Source organism: Echinops telfairi, unplaced genomic scaffold, assembly GCF_000313985.2.
Source record: "Echinops telfairi isolate 266 unplaced genomic scaffold, ASM31398v2 ScPeMD7_3509;HRSCAF=4178, whole genome shotgun sequence".
Classification (NCBI taxonomy): Eukaryota; Metazoa; Chordata; class Mammalia; order Afrosoricida; family Tenrecidae; genus Echinops; species Echinops telfairi.
Genome location: NW_022107407.1, coordinates 13465249 through 13486002, shown reverse-complemented (window position 1 = coordinate 13486002; position 20754 = coordinate 13465249). Strand labels below are relative to the sequence as shown.

The following is a 20754-nucleotide window of genomic DNA, read 5'->3' as shown; positions in this document are numbered from 1 at the left end:
GTAGTAAAAATGCCTCATTCCCAGTTCAAGACCCTCCATTACTCTCTTCCCTTACTGTACGGCCAACTCCAAATACTCCCATCTCGGTGGTAGGTCCTCCAGATGTAGAGCATGTTGACCATATTACATGGGTAAGAAACAATCCTTAGGTGTGTTAAGCCACTGAGATCTTTAGGGTGTTGTGTATTACTGCAGGACAGCCTAGCTCTATCCTAATACAAACAAAACTTACTGCCATCAAGGTGATGCCAATTCCTAGCAACCCTATAGAAATGATGAGGTAGTTAATTCATTGTGACAGCCTGGCCAATAAACACATGTGGGATTAATTGGAGGGTGGAGAGATAGATGGCTCGGTGAGCCTCGCCTTTCTTGTCTCTTGCTCTCTGATCATCGGACCAGTGTGCGGCTGCTTTGCTTGGTCTGTTCCTCAATTTGCAAGCTACCCTACCTGTGGGACACCTAACCTGTGAAGTGTGCTGCTGTAATTTGAGGTTCCTTTAAGACTTGGGCTTCACCACACAATTGGAATTTACATCTCTTGAGCTGGGGATTGACTGTTGGTGACCTGGCTGACTGTTGGTGACCTGCCTTGCGGTTTGCTGCCTGTGCCAGGATAGCCTGATTCTTTCTACAGAGGACTACCTGGCGGCCCTCAAGACTTGAAGGACTGCCAATGTCTCACAACTCTCTAACACGCTTGAATTATACAGAGCCATTTGTACTGTTTCATAAGTTAACTGTTTATTTCTTGTGTTATATATCTGTCTATCTGTATAACTGCTTTATAATTTAACTGCTTATTTCTAGTGTTATCTATCTTCTATCTATCTATCTAATTATTAACAATCTGGTTTTGTCTCTCTAGAAAACCCTGTCTAACACAAATGAGTAGAACTACCCCTGTGAGTTTCCAGGACTACAGAGGGGCGGGCGGCTTTAAACTGCTGACCTTGCAGTTCATGGTCCAACGCATAACCACTATACCACCAGAGCTCCTGGATCCGTCCTGAATAATCTGCATGAACATGTAAAGGGGTGTGTTCAAATTAAAAACACAGCATTGCTGTGTTTTATTTATATTTAGGTTATGGAATTGTGTGGTTATGGTGTCATCGAGCTGGTTCCAAACACTGTAGTAAAAATTGTAGCCTTGGAAATTATTGTAAAATTTTAAAAAGAGCAATGATAACAAGGGCAGCCAATAGCCATTGAGAGATTACCATACAGTTAATATAGCAAAGAGCCATATGAGCCAAGAACAACTTCATGTACATTTGAGAATAAGGAAACTGTGACTTAGAAAGAGTACATGACTTACCCCCAGGTCACACAGTCCACTGACCTCTACTTTCTAAGCTGCAGTGTCCAATAAATGCTCTAGGTTTATAGGAATGATCTATATTTACATATGTGGTCATAGAGCAATAGATCTATAGCCAGTGCTACAGTTTTAAGTTTTAATTAATTCTGAATTTCAAAAGCCTCATGTGGCACAAGACTACTATATTGGATAGTACCGCAACTCTCCTGCCAAATAATTTACCTTTATTTCCCAGCATGATTTTTATATATTTATTTTGAAAGTTGTGGGATTAGCAATCACAACAGCAAATGTAATAATGCTGAGTGGTATTTATGAAGTGTCTCTGATGTGTCAAGCTTTACAGTTATTACTTGAATCTTCAAAACACCGCTACAATGTAGTTGTGCCTGAGAGAGCCAAGAGTCAGAGGGAAAACAAAACTTCCCCAAGGCCAAAGTCACTAAGTGGTAGAACCATTGAAAGGAAAATGATTGTGAACAAGAAACATTACAAGGCTTTGTTTACTCAATATCCCTGTGGATACTTTTCTTGCACCTCATTACAGAATTACAGACACCCACAGGAAGGGAGCATCAAAAAGTTGGCGTACAAAATCCACTCTCTTCTATTTCCATTTTTTCATGATTGTTTTAAAAAGTCCCCTTGCATATAATATCCAGATGCACATACACACCTAATTATAAAATTGGGATACTATCATATATGTTATATGGTGACCTGCTTATTTTTCTTTAAAATTCTATCATCGACACTTTTAAATTTAGATCTATATTGCCATTTTCATAGGGCCATAGTAATTTCTGCTAAAGATCTTATATCATTTATTTAAGCAATCTTCGATTTTGGACATTTACAGAGTCCATCCAAATCATGTATACATATTAGTATCCTGAAGGTACTGCCCCATTTCTATTTTCCTCATATTTACTTCTCACTTAATAGTGATCAAGCAGTAAGAATTTGATACAGAAAATAATGCCCTTCTGAAAATCAACCTTTAATCTTTAACCAGTTAAATAGCTCCAGCCAGGTCAACAACACGGTGCACGTTAAGGGGCCTAACGTTACTGTTTTCCACCACGACTCTCAACTTCTCCGTGGCACAACACAATTGAAAATGGCTTTCTGAGACAATTCCTTCCCTTAACTTCTGAGCTCTCCTTATTCCGGGTTTTCTTCCTGCTCCTTTCTCATCTGAGTGTCTCTCGTGTCCACTCTGGCTCCCTCCCCTGTGGTAGGGTACACAGAATCTGATTCGGTAAAGCCCTTGACTTCCTCGTGCATCTCATCACCGCTCCGTTTCCTGGGTAGCTCTTTGCTGGCTTCCCCTCGGCCATCGTCACCAGCGGTCTCATCGAGCTACAGCCTCTCCCTCGGTGCTTCATGAATCCCACGGTTTCACTATTCGTAGATGTCGATCCCAGCCCGGGTCTTTTCCTGGAGCTCCAGGCTCATACGCTCAACTGCTGATGCCGCTATATCAAGCTTATTACGTTCAAACAGAACTCTTGATTTTCATCTTCCCAAAACTGATGCCTTGGCCAATCATCTTTGTCTTTCAATAAATAGCATCCAACTAACACAGGCGAAAAAGAAAGTCTCATCTTCAATTCTACCTTCTCACCCTCAAGATCCACCTGTTCGTCTTGTCAGATCCTCTGGGTACTATGTCCACATTCAGTCACTTATCCACACACTCTCTCTTAGACTGTGATCACAACCTTGTGCACTTAACCCCTTGCAGCCTGTAGCCAAAATAACCCTGTATAAATATAACTTGACTTACAGCACTCCCCTACTTGAGACTGTCTAATGACTTACCATTATAATTGAAACTAGCATCAAATTCCATTGCATGGTTAGCAAGGCCCCAAGGATTGGCCAAATTTATCTCCAAGGGCTCCAAATTTATCTCCCACTGCTGTTCTCACAAAGACCTACTGCAATAATCTGGATAAAACACTATAAGTAAAGTATTCTCACCACCGTCACCTTCAGCTTCTTCTTAAGACATTACACTTACTATTCCCGCTAACAGACAGCTTCCCTCTAGTCTCCGAAACGCCTTCAATTTTCTCATAATTTACTAACTCAAGGAAGTATCCCCTGAACATCCTCGGACGATTTCTACAGGCAGGGACAGTTATACATGGAGGGACTCACGTCATGTTAAGCTACTGCATTGTGTGCCTCCCAGTATGTGCTGGAAACCCCACGCCACACACCTGGGCATGAGCTTTCTTCGTTGTGCCACTGAGACACTGGTGTCGGGTGTGCCTTAAGCCAGTCTCTTTTGAGATACAAAAAAAGCAGATTAAACAAGCTGTCAAATAAACAAACTCAGAAGAGGAAAGGAGACCTGCCACGTAAGATCTCAAGGAAACCAAGAAAAGGTGAATAAAAAGCAACCGGAATCAAAGAGACAACAGAGAGAGCACGCCTTCCTCTAGAACCAGTGCTCTGCATTCGGAAGTTCAGCCTCCAAACGAAGAGAAGATGCCTCTCCCTTTGTACAAGCCAGCATTCGTGGTCCTGCCGTGGCAGCAGCGGTAGGAAGGGAGATAGCTGGTGATGCCAGGCATTCCAGCACAGGGAAAAGCATAAACCAAGAAAAAATATCACATGTGGTCTAGAAGGCATGTGCTGAGACCAAAGGGAAAGCGAGTGAACTGGGGGCAGCCAGACAGATGAGGACACACAATGGGACGAGATTGTCAAGACTCTATACAAAGTTACAGAATTTGTATTTTACCAAACTCACTGCCATAGAGTTGATGAGGTGTCACAGCAACCCTACAGGGCAGGGTACAACTGCCCCTGGGAGTCTCCGAGAGATAGCTCTTGATGGGAGAAGAAAGCCCCATCTTTGTCCTACTGAGCTGCTGGTGGTTTTGAACTGCTGGCCTTGCAGTTAGCAGGACATCCTGTAGCCACTATGCCCCCAGGGCTCTGTTACCTTAGCAGTACCAGAAAATATGGAGAAATAAGAGTAGCATACAGTGTAATGATGTGACTCCCTTTTGTAGAAATACAACAAGGACTAAGAGCACAAACACAATGCGGGCGGAGGGTAAGATGGTCACTGTGGCTAGTGACAAGAACAGCGAGGCAGAAGCCGCAGGTTCTAGATTACTGATAAGCCGTCAACAGGAGCCCTGATGGCACACTGGGTTATGCATGGAGATAAGATCAGTAGTTAGAACCCATCGGCTGCTCCTTTGGAGAAACATGAGGCTGTCTGCTCCCATAAAGATTTACACCCTCCGAAACCCAAGGGGGCAGTTCTATTGTGTCCTACATGGTAACTGTGAGTCAAAATCCACTACGAGGCAATTGGTTTGGCCTTAGGGAAAGGCAATGGATGAATATTTCAGGCTTTCCATTGAAACATAATAAGCCACAGAAGTCTGTATGAGTGTCCCAGAATAAAGTAAAAGCATAACTAAGGAACCTGGGATTTAACAGCAATAACTATAGCACTGCTGACAAACGCTGGCTGTAAATGATATATTTAACATTATGGGATTTGAATGACCACTAAACTAAACCATCAAGTGACTGAACATGGGCAGATTACCGAGTGAATCACCCCCCGGGGCCTGTAGAACCTCAGAAGAATGAGGAGGGGGAGAGGGAGCCTGGCCATGCAGCAGATGAAGACGTGACCCCGGCAAGCTTCTCCAACTCGAGGCCTCACCCCGAAATCTGAGACTGCATTCACTTCTAATAATTCTTAAAATCCTCTTTGAATTACTCTGCAAGAAGCTTTGGCCTTTTTTTCAGTTGCCTTTGATACCACTTGGGTTAAAGTTCTCATGAGAGTTCTAAGAGACGCTCTGTGAACATGTGCAATCTTACCATTTACACTTAGGACCATACTAACTGAGGCGTAGCCAATCGTGTTCCGGGCCACACATTCATAACGGCCTGCATCCGCGGGTCCAACATCATTGATGGTCAAGAATCCCTCGGAGTTAATATGGAATTTTCCACTTTCTGTTACCTGCACCCCATCCTGGAGCAAAATGGAATAACACAACAATCAAAATTAGAGTTTGTCTTTTGTGGGGTGGGGTGGGAGTAGGTATATAACTTCTTAGAGTTTCACAGATGGAATTGTCTTAAGGGGCCGTGCTCAGATCTTTTAAAAATTGGAGAGTGAAAATTACTACAATTTAACCAATACCATCCCAGTGGATTACAGTTTTGACTACTTATCCCTTGCTGAGGCCAAAACCTGATGCAAATGAGACAAAGAGGATAAGACTGTTGGGCAGATTTTCCTGGTGACTGCTGGTGGTGACAGGGGGACAGGGGTCAGGGTGGTGACCTCAGCGGGATGAATGCTAGAGTGGGATGAAACAAGGAATGCACAGGGGGCGATGGGGGAAAAGACTCTAACAGTCTATGAAATGCTTCTGAAAGGAAGTGCCCTGGAGGTGAGATGTAAAAGATGATTCAGAGCCAACAAGTGTTACAGGCAGAGGTGTGAGCCGGGGCAAATGCATAGGAATGCTTGCAGAGAACAAGCCAGGCATGGTTTGGGTACAGATAAGAGGCAAGGCAGCCATGCGAGAAAGCTATGGGGTGGGCTGGGGACCAGGCTAAAAGCCCTCACACGCCAGCTTAGAAACTTATACTTTAAAACAAACAAACTAAAAAACTTCACTGTGTGGAGTCAATTCCAACCCTCGGTGACCCTAAAGGTCAGAGCAGAACTCCCCCTATAGGATTCTGAGACCGTTCATCTTTACAGCAGTAGAAAGCCTTACCTGTCTCCCATGATGCAGCTGGTGGTTTCAAACTGCTGACTTTGAAGTTAGCAGCCCAACCTTTAACTCACTCCACCACCAAGACTCATCCATGGTTGGTAGGAACCATTAAGCATCACCCTCTCTGTGCTTTCCAAGCATTCTTTGGATGATATCAAAGTACTTGTTTACATTTTTTAAAAGAATTTTTGTATGAGCCTGTGATAGGTAGGTTTATTGTGCCAAACTGGCCAATGAACGCATGTGGGATGAATTGAAGGGCGGAGAGAGCTCACCTTTCTTGTCTCTTGCTCTTTGATGATCAGACCAGTGAGCAGCTGGTTCTCTGCCTCAACTTGTGAGCAACACTACCTATGGGACACCCCACTTGTGGACTGTGTCACTGTAGCTTGAGGTTCCTTCAAGACCTGCTTCGCCACACTACTTGTGTATACATTGCTTGAGCTGGGGAATGTCGGACCCTGTCATCTGGCTGACTGTTGGTGACCTGCCTTGCTGTTTGCTGCCTGGGGCTGAATTGCCTGAATTGCTCTACAGAGGATTCAGCTGTCTGCTTTGTTGACTTGCACCCGGTGGCCCTTGTGATTTGAAGGACTGCCCGTATATTAGCTGTCTCACGGAAGTAAGTTGCACTGAGCCATTTGTATTGCTTTTTATATTCTTTATGATATATATATATCCTGGTCTTCTTTCTCTAGAGAACCCAGTCTAACACACGGTCTTAAAAGAAATTTGAAACGTAATCTCCTCTCCATTATGTGATCTTGGGTGGAAGAGTTTTTCTTTGCTTTTGTCATTGATACGAAAGGGCATGAAAAGGAGAATCTCTGAGTTAGGTTGTTTGATTTTATTTCCTAAGTCAGGATGCCCCTGGAATTTTTTACATTCCAGGTTCACAAATTGACCATTTTGTTCTGGTACCTAAAATCGGCAGCAGAAACAGGCAGGTACCAGCTCCCCTTACTTCAGAAAACTCTCCAGGAGAGAAGTTGAGTCTGAATGGTTATTATGTGCTCTGAAGCCATCCGGCACCCAAGATTTATTACCTTGTTCCATGTTATGACTGGCTCGGGCTCGCCCTGAGAACTGCACGGAATCTGGACATTGGTGCCAACTTCCACTGTCATATCACTTGGAATGCTGGCAAACACTGGGGTCACTGGAAGGAGAAGGACATGCAACTGATAAATGGGGGAAGAAACCGTGGAAAACATGACCTTTATACCCAAGTAAGAGATGGCTTCAAAAAAAGGGAAGGAAAAGTGCCCTTTCCCTCAATCGGGCCAGATCCAATTACAGTACCAACTACTTCACAATACGAGCTCCAGAGTTTGAAGGACACCGTCAATACTAACTCAGGTACCAATGGCCCACGATCTTTGACAGGCCTGAAGATCTTCCATCTCTTCACCCCACACCACGTGGAGCCCAGGCTGCGGGGCAATCCCTGGGCATGTGCTATGCAGTACACCGTAGGGCATAATGAGCTCTGCAGAGTTTGCGTTAAGGAAAAAAATGCATAGACAAAAATAGTGTCCTCATCTAAAAATTAAGAACCTTAGCTGCTACTGCTGTTATGTGCTTCTGACTCGCAGCAACTCCAAGTCCAGCACAATCAGACACCGCCCAGGTCTGCGCCATCCTCACAGTTGTTCTTAGGTTTGAGCCCGCTGGGGCGGCCCCTATGCCGGTCCATCTCGGGGAGGGCCTTCCTCTTGTCCACTGGCCTTCTCCTTTACCAAGCTTGCTGCCCTTCTCCAGGACTGGTCTCTCCTGACAACATGTCCAAAGTACACGAGGCAAAGAACCTTGGCTAAATACGGTAAGGTTCTGAGTGTTTTGGTTTTTGAAATCAATCTCACTGGATTTTCAGCCATTAAAATCCTATCAAGTCAGAAACTACCATGGCAAACCTAATAGAAACCAAAGCAAATAACTATGCTCCAGTTTCTATCAAATCTGTTGACAGGAGACAAGAGGGAGCCCTCGCTTAAGGTCCCCAAAGGTTACATACTTTAACAAAGAGTCACGGCGAAATTCACACACTCTTCATCTCATTGCTCTCTTGTCGCTCCCTCTACACACAGGGTCTGAGTTTCTGTTCTACAGGCTCTGGACTGGAAGACAACACTGGGCGCAAATAGCATTCCCAGGAGTCATTTCAGTGTCAGCAATCTTACGTGGGAGATATTACCTAAGCTTTCTCAGCCTGAGTCTATCAAACTATGGATGCAGCTGAAAATACAAACCCACTGCCACCGAGGTCATTTTGACTCATGGCGACCCTACAGGACAGGGCAGAAGGGCCGCTGTGGGTTTCCATGACTGGAACCCTTTAGAGGAGTAGAAAGCCTCACCTTTCTCCCCCAAGAGCAGCTGGCGGTTTCAAACTGCCGACAGTACAGTTGGCAGCCCGATGCTAAAGGGAGAGTCAGTGCCAGCAGAGCTGGACCAGTCCAATGGCATGTCCACAAGGACAGAAGAAAAGCAGGCATCAAAGCATCAGAAGCAAACCAAAACACAGCTAGGCCCCGGTGAGCTGACTTTATTCAATCTTTTGCCTCAGGAAAGGTATTTGTAGGACAACAATATTAATTAGTCAATCTAAGAAGTTTTATTCTATTTGCTTTATTTTATTTGGATTTGTTTTATTTTAACACGTCAGTCCTATCAGAGGTTAGTCTAAGGACTCTTAAAAAAAAGAGCATACATGTGATCGCTTGCTATCATATAAAGGTTCTAAAGACACTCTGACATACTTTCGGCATAGATGTCTAAGTGACGGTGAAAAGCCATCCATGAGGGAGATAGAAACACTTCTAATTAACAGTAAAATTAATGCCTGCTGCAGAGCTCCAGAATAAATCAATTCACTACTGTTTAAAGCAGCGGTTCTCAACCTGTGGGTCGCGACTCCTTTGGGGGTGCATCAACCAACCCTTTCACTAGGGTGGCCTGATTCGTAACAGTAGCAATATTACACTTATGAAGTAGCAACGAAAATCATATTATGGTTGGAGGGTCACCACAACATGAGGAACTGTATGAAAGGGTCGCGGCATTTGGAAGGGTGAGGAATGATCCAACGACCCAAACACGTACCTCTTGGCTGCACTGTCAAATGTGCCACCACCCTCTGGGAACCAATGATGTTGACAGCTTGGCATTCATACTGGCCCTGATCATGAAGGGCAACTCCCGAGATCCGCAGTGTGCCCGACGAAAGCACCAGGTGTCTTCTGTCGACAGAGAGCTGACTCCCTGAAACGCATGGCAGGCGGTTTAGTCATTACTTCTCTACTGTAGACAATTGGCTGTTGATCTTCATTAAAGGTGGGGAGGTAAAAAACTCAGGCACTAAGAAGAAATTCATCTTAGAAAATGCCGAGTATCACCACAGCAAAGAGTAACTTCCCCTAGCCCTGGAGCAAGCAATCACTCATTCAACAAGCATCCAGGAACTGCTCCCAGCCATGCACCAAATACATGAGCTGTGTGCAACCAACAGAAGGATAAATAAAACAGTGTATGGCTCACAGGTACGTCACAGGAAGGGGCGGAGACTCAGATCGCTATGAGAAGGGAGTGCAGGACAAGTGCTACTTCGTAATAGAGCAGGCTGCTATGGAGGCTCGGAAGGTGTGCCTTTCTCCCAGATTGCGAGCTATGGTCAGGTTTCTGAGAGAAAGTGATTGCTACCTTGGACTAACAATACAAAGAGAAGAACCAGGAAAAGGACATGGAGTTATTTTTAAAATACATATCATTACTACCTTTGAGGGTAAACGTCTTCTGTCCTCACATATTAACTGCTTGAGTATAGGGAGTCCGGGAACAAGGTGTGCTGCCCATGTCTCCTCCCAAGGGCTGCTCTCACGGATCCTGGGAGCTGGTCCCCACACACGAACTAAAAGACCCAGCCAGCCTCCCCAGGCGCTGGTTCTCCAGATCAGACAACATCCAGCCTAGGGCAGGACCCCTAATGCTCAAGCTGGATCCTTCTCAACCGTAAACCCACCTTCTCCACCCAGGCTCCTGGAATCCCTGAGAGAAAGGGTCTGTGCCTCTATCCAACACATGACCCAGGGTTTACCATGCGGAGAAAACTACCCTACAACCCCACAGAAAGAGTTTAAGTAATCAACAGTCATGTATTCCACATTGGGTTTCAGAAAATTCTATTGTACATGTGATTAACTTTCATTCAAAACACTATGAAGTAAACATTTAAAGGCATAAAAACTATTTTTGAGGAAGACAAACTAAGAAAGCAAAAGGGGTAGTCCATATCCTTTTCATAACAACCTATCATTTTAGAGCATTTCCTACAATGATAGATGGGAGTGTTATTAACTCATAAAAGAAACCATGGAAATTACGAAGACATTTAGGCACCTCTAATCTCTTCCCCCACGCCTGGATCATGTCAAATTAGAGTTTGGCCCTGGTCCAGAAAGTTGTGTTTGCTAGGCCGAGGTCAAGCCAAGGATTTTCCCCTCGTACTTCATGTCCCAGAGGAGTGAAGGGGGTAGAAGAGAGCAGAGAAACGCAGCAGTAGAGATCTCACCTCCTTTGGTCCAGGCAATCACTGGTTGGGGATAACCCTTTGCTTCACACTGGAAATCGACGGTCTGGCCCTCAATCACCACTCTGTCTTCCGGTGTCACCGTGAACTGAGGAAGGGCTTCCGAAAACAAAAATATCCAAAACATCAAATGTGAATAAACAGCATCGGGCGACAAGGCTACCCATCACAGCTAACATTCGCCACTTCTCTTCGCCCTAGGGAAGCCCACGCGCTCGTCAGTAACATGAGAACGTTCACAGTTATTCCTTCTGAATACCAAGGGCACAATAAGAGATGAAAAAGGACTCTAGGAGCAAAACCAGAGTGAAACAAAGAATCATGGGTGTTTTCTTGGCAATGCACTGAAACAGTGTACAAAGTGATTATTCATGTAACAACACTGCTAGATCTGATGTATACTGATCACAGAGAATGCCACATTGGAGCTTGTGGTAACATGGATGACTCAGAAATGTACCTCATTCTTCAGCTCAAGAGGTATTTGCAAATGAGAAACAAAATGCCATCCACTACATCTGTGTTTATTGGCAGACGTTAGACTGTTTATTGTGTGATAAAAAGAAAGCTATACAACAGTGTAGTGTTACATAATCTGGTGTCAGTTTGGGATTTGAGAGGATTAAGGGTGAAGGGATGGAGTCTAGTCTGTCAATTGGGTCATAACCAATTAAGCCTCCATGTGGGCATAGCCCTCTCCTGAGAATTCTGGGAACTCTGGCATTTTTCCTCCTTGGAGGCAGGAGACACACTCTCTCTATTCACTCCCTGGGAGACATTACGGCTGACAAGACACATAGAACTATGCTAGCGCCCTGAGTTGGAGAAGCCACATGGACCAACCCTGATGCAACCAGACCTCTGAAGCCAGAGACGTGGAGAACCCTGCCAGCGCTGAGATGCTTATAACACCACTAGATCCAAAGACTTTCTACCCACTGGCCAGTGATCGTCCTGCATTTGGCTTCATTGCATGTGTTTCATGAGTCTGAAGAGGACTTTACAGATTGGTATCGGACATATGGGCTAATATCGGACGTATGGGCTTGGACTGGACTGGGCTGGGCTGTTTCCTCAATAATCAACTGCTCTTGTATATAAACCCCTTTCTTCCATACATATGAGTATCTATGGATTTGTTTCTCTAGTCTACCCTGGCTAACACAGACTGTCAGCCTAACAGGATTCCATTTTGATGAAAACAGCAACCACAACAACAAAAAAGGAAAATATCCTCAGACCTGAGTGCCTACCTGTTTGTGCACTGGAAGAAATGAAAGCTGGATTATTAACAAGCTGAGACCAAAGTGACTATCCATAAAGACATGAAACAGTGGTTTTTAGTATTGTTCAATATTTTCAAGCAAATGCCTCATTTTCCAAATTACTTACAAACTGAAAACTCAATTTACAATCAACCCAGCAAGTTAAATTACATAGCCAAGACCTTTAAAAATTAGGGGAGAAAACTGCTCCCAGCATTCTACGTCCAGAAATGTGTCCCAGAAAAGCATTTAAAGTTATTATAAGGCATATTAATTCAAAATATATGTGAATACGCAAAGGTGCATAGAAACATTCATTTATTCTATAAATACTTATGTATGCCAGGTGCTCTAGTTGTTGGCAATATCACAATTAGAGAATACAAAGTCTCTGTACTAATAATGCAATATCTGTCAAGGAAAAAAACAAACACATCATTAAGTGGTATCTAGTTAGTTAAATGATGGTAGGGCTATTGTTACCAATAAAAGCTGGGAGCGAGAACATGGAGGGCCAAGATGCAGGTGGGAACTGGGATAGAAGTAGTTTATAAATAGTTACACCTAAGGCAAGAGGCCAAGGCAGTGAAAGAGTCAAATGCCTGTACTTGTCTCGACACTCACCTTGTACAATGATAAAAGCTGTGGCGTGGATGCTGTCAATACCGTTGGATGCAAAACAAGTGTATTCCCCACTGTCCTCCTGAATGACGTTCTGAATGTAAAGGCCACCAGAAGGCGTGGTATGGACCCGAGGATCGCTGGGTAAGGGTGTTCGGTCACCTTTTGTCCAGGTGATACGTGGCTGAGGGTGGCCTGTGGCACTGCATTCCAACGTGACACTTTCCCCAACCAGCACTTCTGTGTTCTGTGGCTGGATCACAAACGTGGGTCGAGCTATCACAATGAAAACAAACAAACAAGCCCAAGTTAACTTCTTCCAATTGAACAACAGCATTTTCTTTGGAATTTTCCATTTTATTTTAAGGCTTCTCATTCTGTATCATTGACCTTCAAAATTTACAAGGCAAACAAACAAACTATTTATGCACCTTTCTTTCCTTTGTACAGACAATAGAAATGGTTCCCGGCTTTGTGTCAAGCAAAATGCAGGTGGCCCAAGAGGAATAAGCTATTCAGATGAATGGGTAAAAGCCATTCATATACATATTGACTGGACTGTATTGAAAAGTCTAACACTGCCCATTCTAAATGCATTATAGACATCTTGCTAACCTTTCTACTAAATTGAAATATTGTTTTTAAAGATCAAAGCATTAGAGCATGCGAAAATGTTCAATTTCACTCAAAAAATATAAATTAACACAATGCTGAGATAGCAGTTTTCAACTCTGAAGTGAGGAAAAAACCAGCATCCACTAATGTGTCTGATGGGCACTTGGTGTGGTCAGCATTAGGGGAACTATTGACTCAGCCCACCCTGAGGCTGTGTCAAAATTTAAAATTAATATGACAGAAGTCCATCAATTCCACTATTAGAAACGTATCTCATGGATGAATATAAAATGAAATCCAGGTATGCACAAGTGGTTTTTCCCCCTTGCTTGCTTTTTTTTTTTTTGGGGGGGGGGGGTTGTCATATTATTTCTTTAGGTCAACAACCCTTATCCACAATTCAAAAATATCCAAAAATATCCAAAGCACAAATATTTTTCCAATACTCACTTGACATGATCTGGCATGAGATTACTTAACCTTTATGTACTCCACTTATTGAGAATGTCCACAGTTTGTTATTGAGGATTATTATATTGCATTGTGTCTAACACTCTGCTAACAATGTTGAAACATGGGTCATGCACTATTTCACTTTTCTAAGAACACATCTCAAAACCCTTCATTTCAAATGCCACCTGGCCCGCAGGATTCTGGATGAAGGACTGTGGGCTTGTGGACAGGAAATTATTTTTGAAGGGGGGAGGGGAAGAAATGAAGTGTAGTTCAAAAGGATAATAACTTATTTAAATATTGGCACTCATGGACCCTAACATATATGCCAAATATCCTTTACTCAAATATACACTTATATAATAGAATCCTATGCATCTATAAAATAGAAAACCATTGTCATGCAAGTAAGAATGAATAAAAGAAAAAATATTCTAAAATTGTGGTAAAGATTGTACAACCCTTCTTGATAGGATTGAACTGTTGAATGTTATGTGGTTGAAGTGCTAAGAAAACGGTTTTAAAAAACATTGTTCATGTATTAAAATGAAAGACCAGAAAGTTCTCTAAAATAATAACATCAAACCAACTCCGCTGCCAGCAAATTGAGCTGCTCTCGGTCACGGAGACCCAAGGGGCTGAAGCACAACTGCCCCAGAGGGCTTCCGCGGCTTCAGGCCTCCCGCGAGTAAGCGGACAGTCCCCTTCTCCTCCCAGGGTGCGGCTGGTGGCCTTGCAGCCACCGAGCTATTGGTTAACAGCTGAGTGTCCTAAGACTGTGGGACCAGACTCCTTCCAAGATATGCCAAGTTTTTTAAAATTCACCTGTCTTGCATGTGCTTTCAACGTTCATAAAAGAATCAAGAACCTATTTCTAATAATTTTGTGAGACAGAGATGGGGATATCCATTGAATGGATGAGTCAAGAGGGAGACTTTTAACTGTTTTTATATATAATTTTTAAGTCACATTAATCAAATACCCAATTAGAATATGTAATAAAGTAAATAAATGATAATCCATATTAACATTCCAGCAATATGGTGAACTAGAGGCTGTGAAGCTAGAGAGAAGTAGAGTACCAAAGTCAAACTTACCACAAAGGCATTTGCAAAGTGTGGTCAATTAAAGGTTGGAATGAACTGCCTTAAGGGATATGAGACAGGAGACAAAGATCAAGCTCCGCCCAAGATGCAGCATCAAAGAGAAAAGCCTAAATAAAGCTGGGTGCCCAGTATGCTCATAACATCCATAGGCGTTCCAGAAATGATGTAAAATCTTCCTGCCCCTCCCTCAGGGCCTTCTCTGGCCGGAAGCGGACTATGCATGCCCTTTAAGGGGGCTCATCTAAAAGCTGGTCCTCACTTGGCTGTGCTGCTTTAGTCTACTTCAGGCGGAAGAAAGGGGGTCCCAATGGAGAGCTAAATGCAGAGAAAAAAGCCAAACAGGTATGTGTATGGCTATATCTAGACACAAAATAAGAGTATAGAATAATAACGATGTTTTATATGTTTAGAACAACAATCACCTCTACTGAACTAGAAGGGGTGATTGTGTGGGAGGGGAAAGGTAAAAATCGTAATTTCAGACTTTGGGAATTTAAGAATGCATATGAATATTTATAGGATAACTACTAAAAGAACAGAACTTCCAAACAGTATGCAAAATGGAAAATAATTCCAAAATAAGGCAACAAATGTAAAAAACATTGGGCATAGAGCCATAAATATGATGTAAATTAATAAACCTAAATATATATGTATAATTATAATACATATAAATAGACTCACTTAAAGAATATGATTGCCAATCAGAAGCTTTTCAAACTTTAGCTCTACATTGTTAAAAACAAAACACATAGACTATATGTGTGTGTGTAGATAGATAGATAGAGAAATGGTAGGGAAAGCATACCAAATATACTTCATCTATATTAAAGCAAATTAACTTTAAGGCACAAAGGATGAATAAAAGTAGAAGCCTTCGTGATCAAAGTCTAATCCATATGGAGATAAAAATTAGAAACTTTTATTTCCCTAATAACAGAGCTTCAAAAAGTATAGTCTTTAACCTCTTATGATCTATTGATATACAAGTCAATCTATTACTGTTACTGTATATTATCACCATAGTAATAACTATGTGCAAATGCTCTATAAAAGGCCGGAGAATAAATATTTTAGGCTTTGGGGTCATACAGTCTTTGTTGCCATTACTCTCCACTCTGTCACGATAGCACAAACACAGCCAGAGACAATCCATAAACAGTTCAGTGTGTCCGCGTTCCAATAAGCACTGAAATGTGAACCTCATATAACTTTCATACGTCACAAAACTTGACACGTCTTTTTAGTTTTCAACTATCAGAAATGTAAACACAGATCGGCAGCGGGTAGTGAGTGGTCCAGGTTCCGTCCCTGAGTGTATGGTCTGCTGAATGCTGAGCTTGGCTGTTGAGTTCCTAAATGGCGGATTTCCTCTCTGCGCCTTTTCTGGACACCAGCCTGCAGGCGATGCTTGATGTGTATGGTAAGCACCTATGCTAAATGCTTAGAGCAGTACATTTTATAGATATATTTACTATTAACATATTGAGGTCTATATTATATTTTACATGTATTACATAGAATAAGCAAACAAACAAAAAACCTGACTACAATCGAGCTGATTCCAACGCACGGCGATCCGAGAGGACAGAAGAGAACAGAGCTGCCCCAGAGGATTCCCAAGGGTGCACAGCTTTGCAGAAGCACACCGCCACATCATTCTTCTGTGGAACCGCTGGTAGATTCAAACCACTGTTCTTCCAGCTAAGCTGACTACTGCTTTAACCACCGAATCACCAGGGATCCTATTATATCATGTAACGCCCACTGCTATTGAGTTGATTCTGATTCACACGGACCCTGGAAGATAGGAGCCCTAGTCCTTCAGGTTTCCCCGACAGCCAGGTTTCCAAAACAGAGTGTGTGAATTGCCCGACGTAACCAGAACGTCTCAGAGCTGTATGCTACAGTGTCTACTAAATGAGGCTATTGTTTTGAAGAGAAGCCCTCCTGGTACAATCGGTTACACGTTGAGCTTCTAACTACAAAGCCAGCAGTTTGAAATCACCAGCTACAACACAGGAGAAAGATGAGGCTTTCTACTCCCGTAAAGAGTTAGTCTCGGAAACCCACAAGGACAGCACTACCCTGGCCTATTCGGTCACTGTGAACCGGAATCAACTCCATGGTCGTGAGTTGTTCCTAAGACATTTCAGATCAAAGGGTTTAAATATTCCTGGCCAGGGACCAATGAACCTACTAACAACAACTTCCTGAAAATATTTCATATTACTCTCCATGGTTCATGACATCAACTGTCCTGAGTGTATGGATCCCTAGATCAGGGATGAACATGGAACAGCGGGCCTCACACAACAACTGTAAAGACAGGCCCTGGTAGTGTTCCATTCTGCTGTCCGTAGCGTCACTAGGGGGTCAGAATCAACTTGACGGCACCTAGCAACAATAGCAATCGAACAAAGCAAGTCTACAGAAAACCCACGGCAACGTGCTTCCACACCATGTCCCCCAACGCTGCCAGGGAAGTAGGACCTTCCTTCCCTCTGAGACGTCCACAGCTAAAATTGTTTTGCTGAGTGGGAATGAAATGGGAGAGGAAGGGAAGGGGATTCTGCGAGGAGCTAGTTCCATGGAGTCTACATACCTGGAGCTCCAACATATCGGAGGGTCACCTCTTGTGTTTTCACTTCTCCAGCTACATTTTTTGCCATGCACTGGTAAATTCCCTGGTCAGTCTCCTGAGTGTTTTGAATCATCAACGTGCCGTCGTCCAACAGGTTCAAACGGGAATCTGCTTTCATGCTCAGCTCATTGCTGCAAAAGCAGAAAGAGTTGGAAGGACAAGCAAAGACACAAGCCTAGCGAGCAGTGTTGTTGGCCATAAGAGCAGGAGGCCCATGCTGCAGAGTGCACCCTGGGACATCAGGGGGAGAGTACGCCGCAACACCTTGTCTTTTCAGGACGTTTGTTTCTAAATAGCCGGTCTTCATAGATAGTTCTGGCAAAGTGTTTATGTCTCTGGTTCATCCATCTATTCACTTTTATTATTTACAAGTTTAATTTAGAGCTATAGGTTTCATAGTCATAATTACAAAGGGGAACAAAGGGTAGAAAATCAAAAGTAATATTTGCCTTTGTTTGAGAAAGAGAAAGAACTAAAGACATCTGTATATTACTAAAAGCAATATAGAATGCATTTATACACACATATGTAGGTGTAAACTTCTGACCTCTTCCAACACTACACAGTAAAGCAGTGGTTTTACTCTGTTACAGAAAGCTCATCTGCCGAGATGTGCAATTCCAAGACGCTAATCTCTTTATCCCCCACATAACTTTGGTGAATCCTCTGAACAATCATGACTTCTTGTTGGATTCCTGCCACGTCACTCAGACACGAACAATTAATCTGCCTAGTCCCCCAGCCAGAAAAGGGATCCTGTGACTCAGCCCATGCCCTGACATCTTCACAGCGCCCCTTCTGTTTCTACATGCAACCTCCTACCCTCACCCATGTGAAAGGACTCTGGTTCCCTTTGTTCCAAAACAAATGAGAAGGAGAGAACTCAAGTTGACGACTGGGCGAGATCACAATTTATGGTGAATGCCTCGAGAGCCTAAGAAAAGCCAGGGCACGGAGCTCTCATGAGAACTTGGGAGCCCTGGTGGAGCAGTGACTTACGCATTGGGCCACTGAGCACAAAGCATAGACTCGATGGCCAAGAGTCTGATTCGGGTGTAATGGGACCACACCACTCTAAAACCTACCATCGAGCTGATTCCACGGAGTGTGTTCCTGTAGGGCAGAGTAGATCCGGTCATGGGGTTTCTGCGGCTATCAGTGTTAATGAACGCAAACTGCCACGTGTGTGATTGGCACTGCAAAGCCAGGGCTCCCGTATGAGAACATAGATACAGCTAAGTAGAATTCCGTTTTCACTAGATCATCAAGGGAGAAGGTCTTGTTCTGTAATCTTTCACCCAAATCACAATAAAAAGCTAAAAAAGAAATTGGTTGTTTGGAATCAATAATGTGTGCACTCATATTTCAATGGAGCTAAGTGGGAGAAAAAAGACAGACAAACCCACTTTGGCAATAAAAATTCACTTCCCTTAGGTCATGTAATGTAATTAATCACCTTCAATGGTGAGAATGGTTCTACCTTATTTTCCACGGAATCAGTAGAGCCAAGAAATTGTGATTGATTACAACTACTGAAGGGGGCAGATTATTTGTAAAACGCAATTCCTGTGGGCTCTCTTCAGAGACTTCGACGTGCTCCTGAATGAACAGTGAATGCACTCATGTGTGGACCGCCGGGTGGCCCTCAGCATTTTTCTGTCTGGCACAGCTTTAGTCTGTAATCCACAAAAACTTTTTTTTTTTTTAATTCACACAAACCTTTTTCGCTGGAAGCAACTACCATCTCAGGCCCTATATCAACTGCATTGGTGTTGCTGTTGTTCTTAGATGCTCCTGAGTCTGCTTCGACCCAGAGCGGCCATGGACAACAGAAGGAAGCGAAGCACAGCACGGTCCTGCGCCACCGTCATTATTCCCATACTTGAGTCCAAGGTTGCGGCACAGTGTCAATCCATTTCAACAAGGGTCTCCCTCTTTTTTACTGCCCCTCCACTTTACCAAGCATGATCTCCTCATCCAGGGACAGCTCTCTCCTGATGACATATCCCAAGGAGGTAAACCTTGCCATGCTTGCCTCTGAGGACCACTCTGGCCATCCTGCTTCCAAGACAGATCAATTCGTCCCTTTGGCAGTCCACGGTACTGTCAACCTTCTAAAGCAGCACCACAATCCAAATACATCAATTCCTTATTCAATGTCCACCTTTCATATGCATGTGAGGCAATTAAAAACAGCATGGTGTGGGTCAGGTGCACCGTTTTAAGTTTGCCAGACTAGCGTGGTCTGTGTGCTGCTGTGATGCTAGAAGTTACGCCAAAGCACTTCATACACCAGCAAGGTCCCCGGTGGTGGAGACGGTTCAGTGGAGGTTTCTAAGGCAGACTAGAAAGAAAGGCCTGGCAATTTACCTCCCAAACTGCCAAAGTACTGCTGCAACCATTTTAAAATTATCTTCAGCAAAACTGCATTTGTCTGTGATACAGTAATGTCTGCATTCTGTTAGATAAGCTTTCTTTGGAGTGGGCACCAATAAGGATGCCGTCCAGTTGACGACACAGGTTTACGCAACACTTCCCGGTTATACACACTATCTCAGTGCGGTGGTGCTGGAGTAGTCTGGATTTCACATCTCATCCACTTCAGCACACTCAGATATCACAAGGTGTGGGGCAATGCCTTCTATTTTCCCCATACGACAAGTCAATCCAGTCCCAATGTTGTTTAATAGTATGCCATCCAAATCTAGGGCCAGATGAACATTTCTGTCATCTTTATGGGTACGAGCACATCTTCAGATCCTGTATCTGACAGCTCTCGCTCTCCTCGCCTTCATCGTTTCTATAAACACCGTTGGACCCATAACCCAGACAAATCTGCCTCTGAGAGTCTGGCTACTGTCAGCAAAGGACTGATGACTCAACCCGTGTCTGAAAAGTCTGGCAGTAGAACCTGGATCTTCCGAGATGTCTCCACTGTTCTGTTGTGACCAAACATGACCCATGAACTCAAAGTAAAAACACCAAAAACGGAGGTTAAGTGAAAAGATTTGACTCCTGTACATGAGCCTCCTGGTATCTTTGTGCACATAGATTTGAGAATTAACGATAGTCATTTCTTGTCACACAATTCCTTTTTTTGATTAGCTTCACAATTTAAACATAAAGTGCTCCTTCTTTTAACAACAGAAATCCTTTTGAGAACCCCGCCTGAGATAGGCTAAGGTTCCCCATGGCACACCTTTGCCCATGTGTCTACTTCCCCTAGGGTCATGCCCTCCTGGCCAATTCCTTTGCACATTCTCCAATTTCCCATTTTCATCTCTCATCTCATCTCTTCATCTAACCTCAGCCGCCGCCACCGCCCTTGCCACGACTTAACTGGGGACAGGAGAGAGAGACAGGATT

The 20754-nt window shown here is 43.5% G+C and overlaps 1 protein-coding gene across 1 annotated transcript in view; it reads right to left on the bottom strand.

Moving 5' to 3' along the window:
• PXDN (peroxidasin) overlaps positions 1-20754 on the bottom strand; it is a 163222-nt gene that overhangs the window by 38170 nt on the left and 104298 nt on the right. The window contains exons 9-14 of the mRNA XM_004709832.2: positions 17350-17519; positions 12574-12846; positions 10667-10783; positions 9202-9360; positions 7146-7258; positions 5186-5342 (exon numbers count right to left, since the gene is read on the bottom strand). Of these exons, the coding sequence (XP_004709889.1) occupies positions 5186-5342; positions 7146-7258; positions 9202-9360; positions 10667-10783; positions 12574-12846; positions 17350-17519 (989 nt within the window). The remainder of the gene's footprint in view (positions 1-5185; positions 5343-7145; positions 7259-9201; positions 9361-10666; positions 10784-12573; positions 12847-17349; positions 17520-20754) is intronic.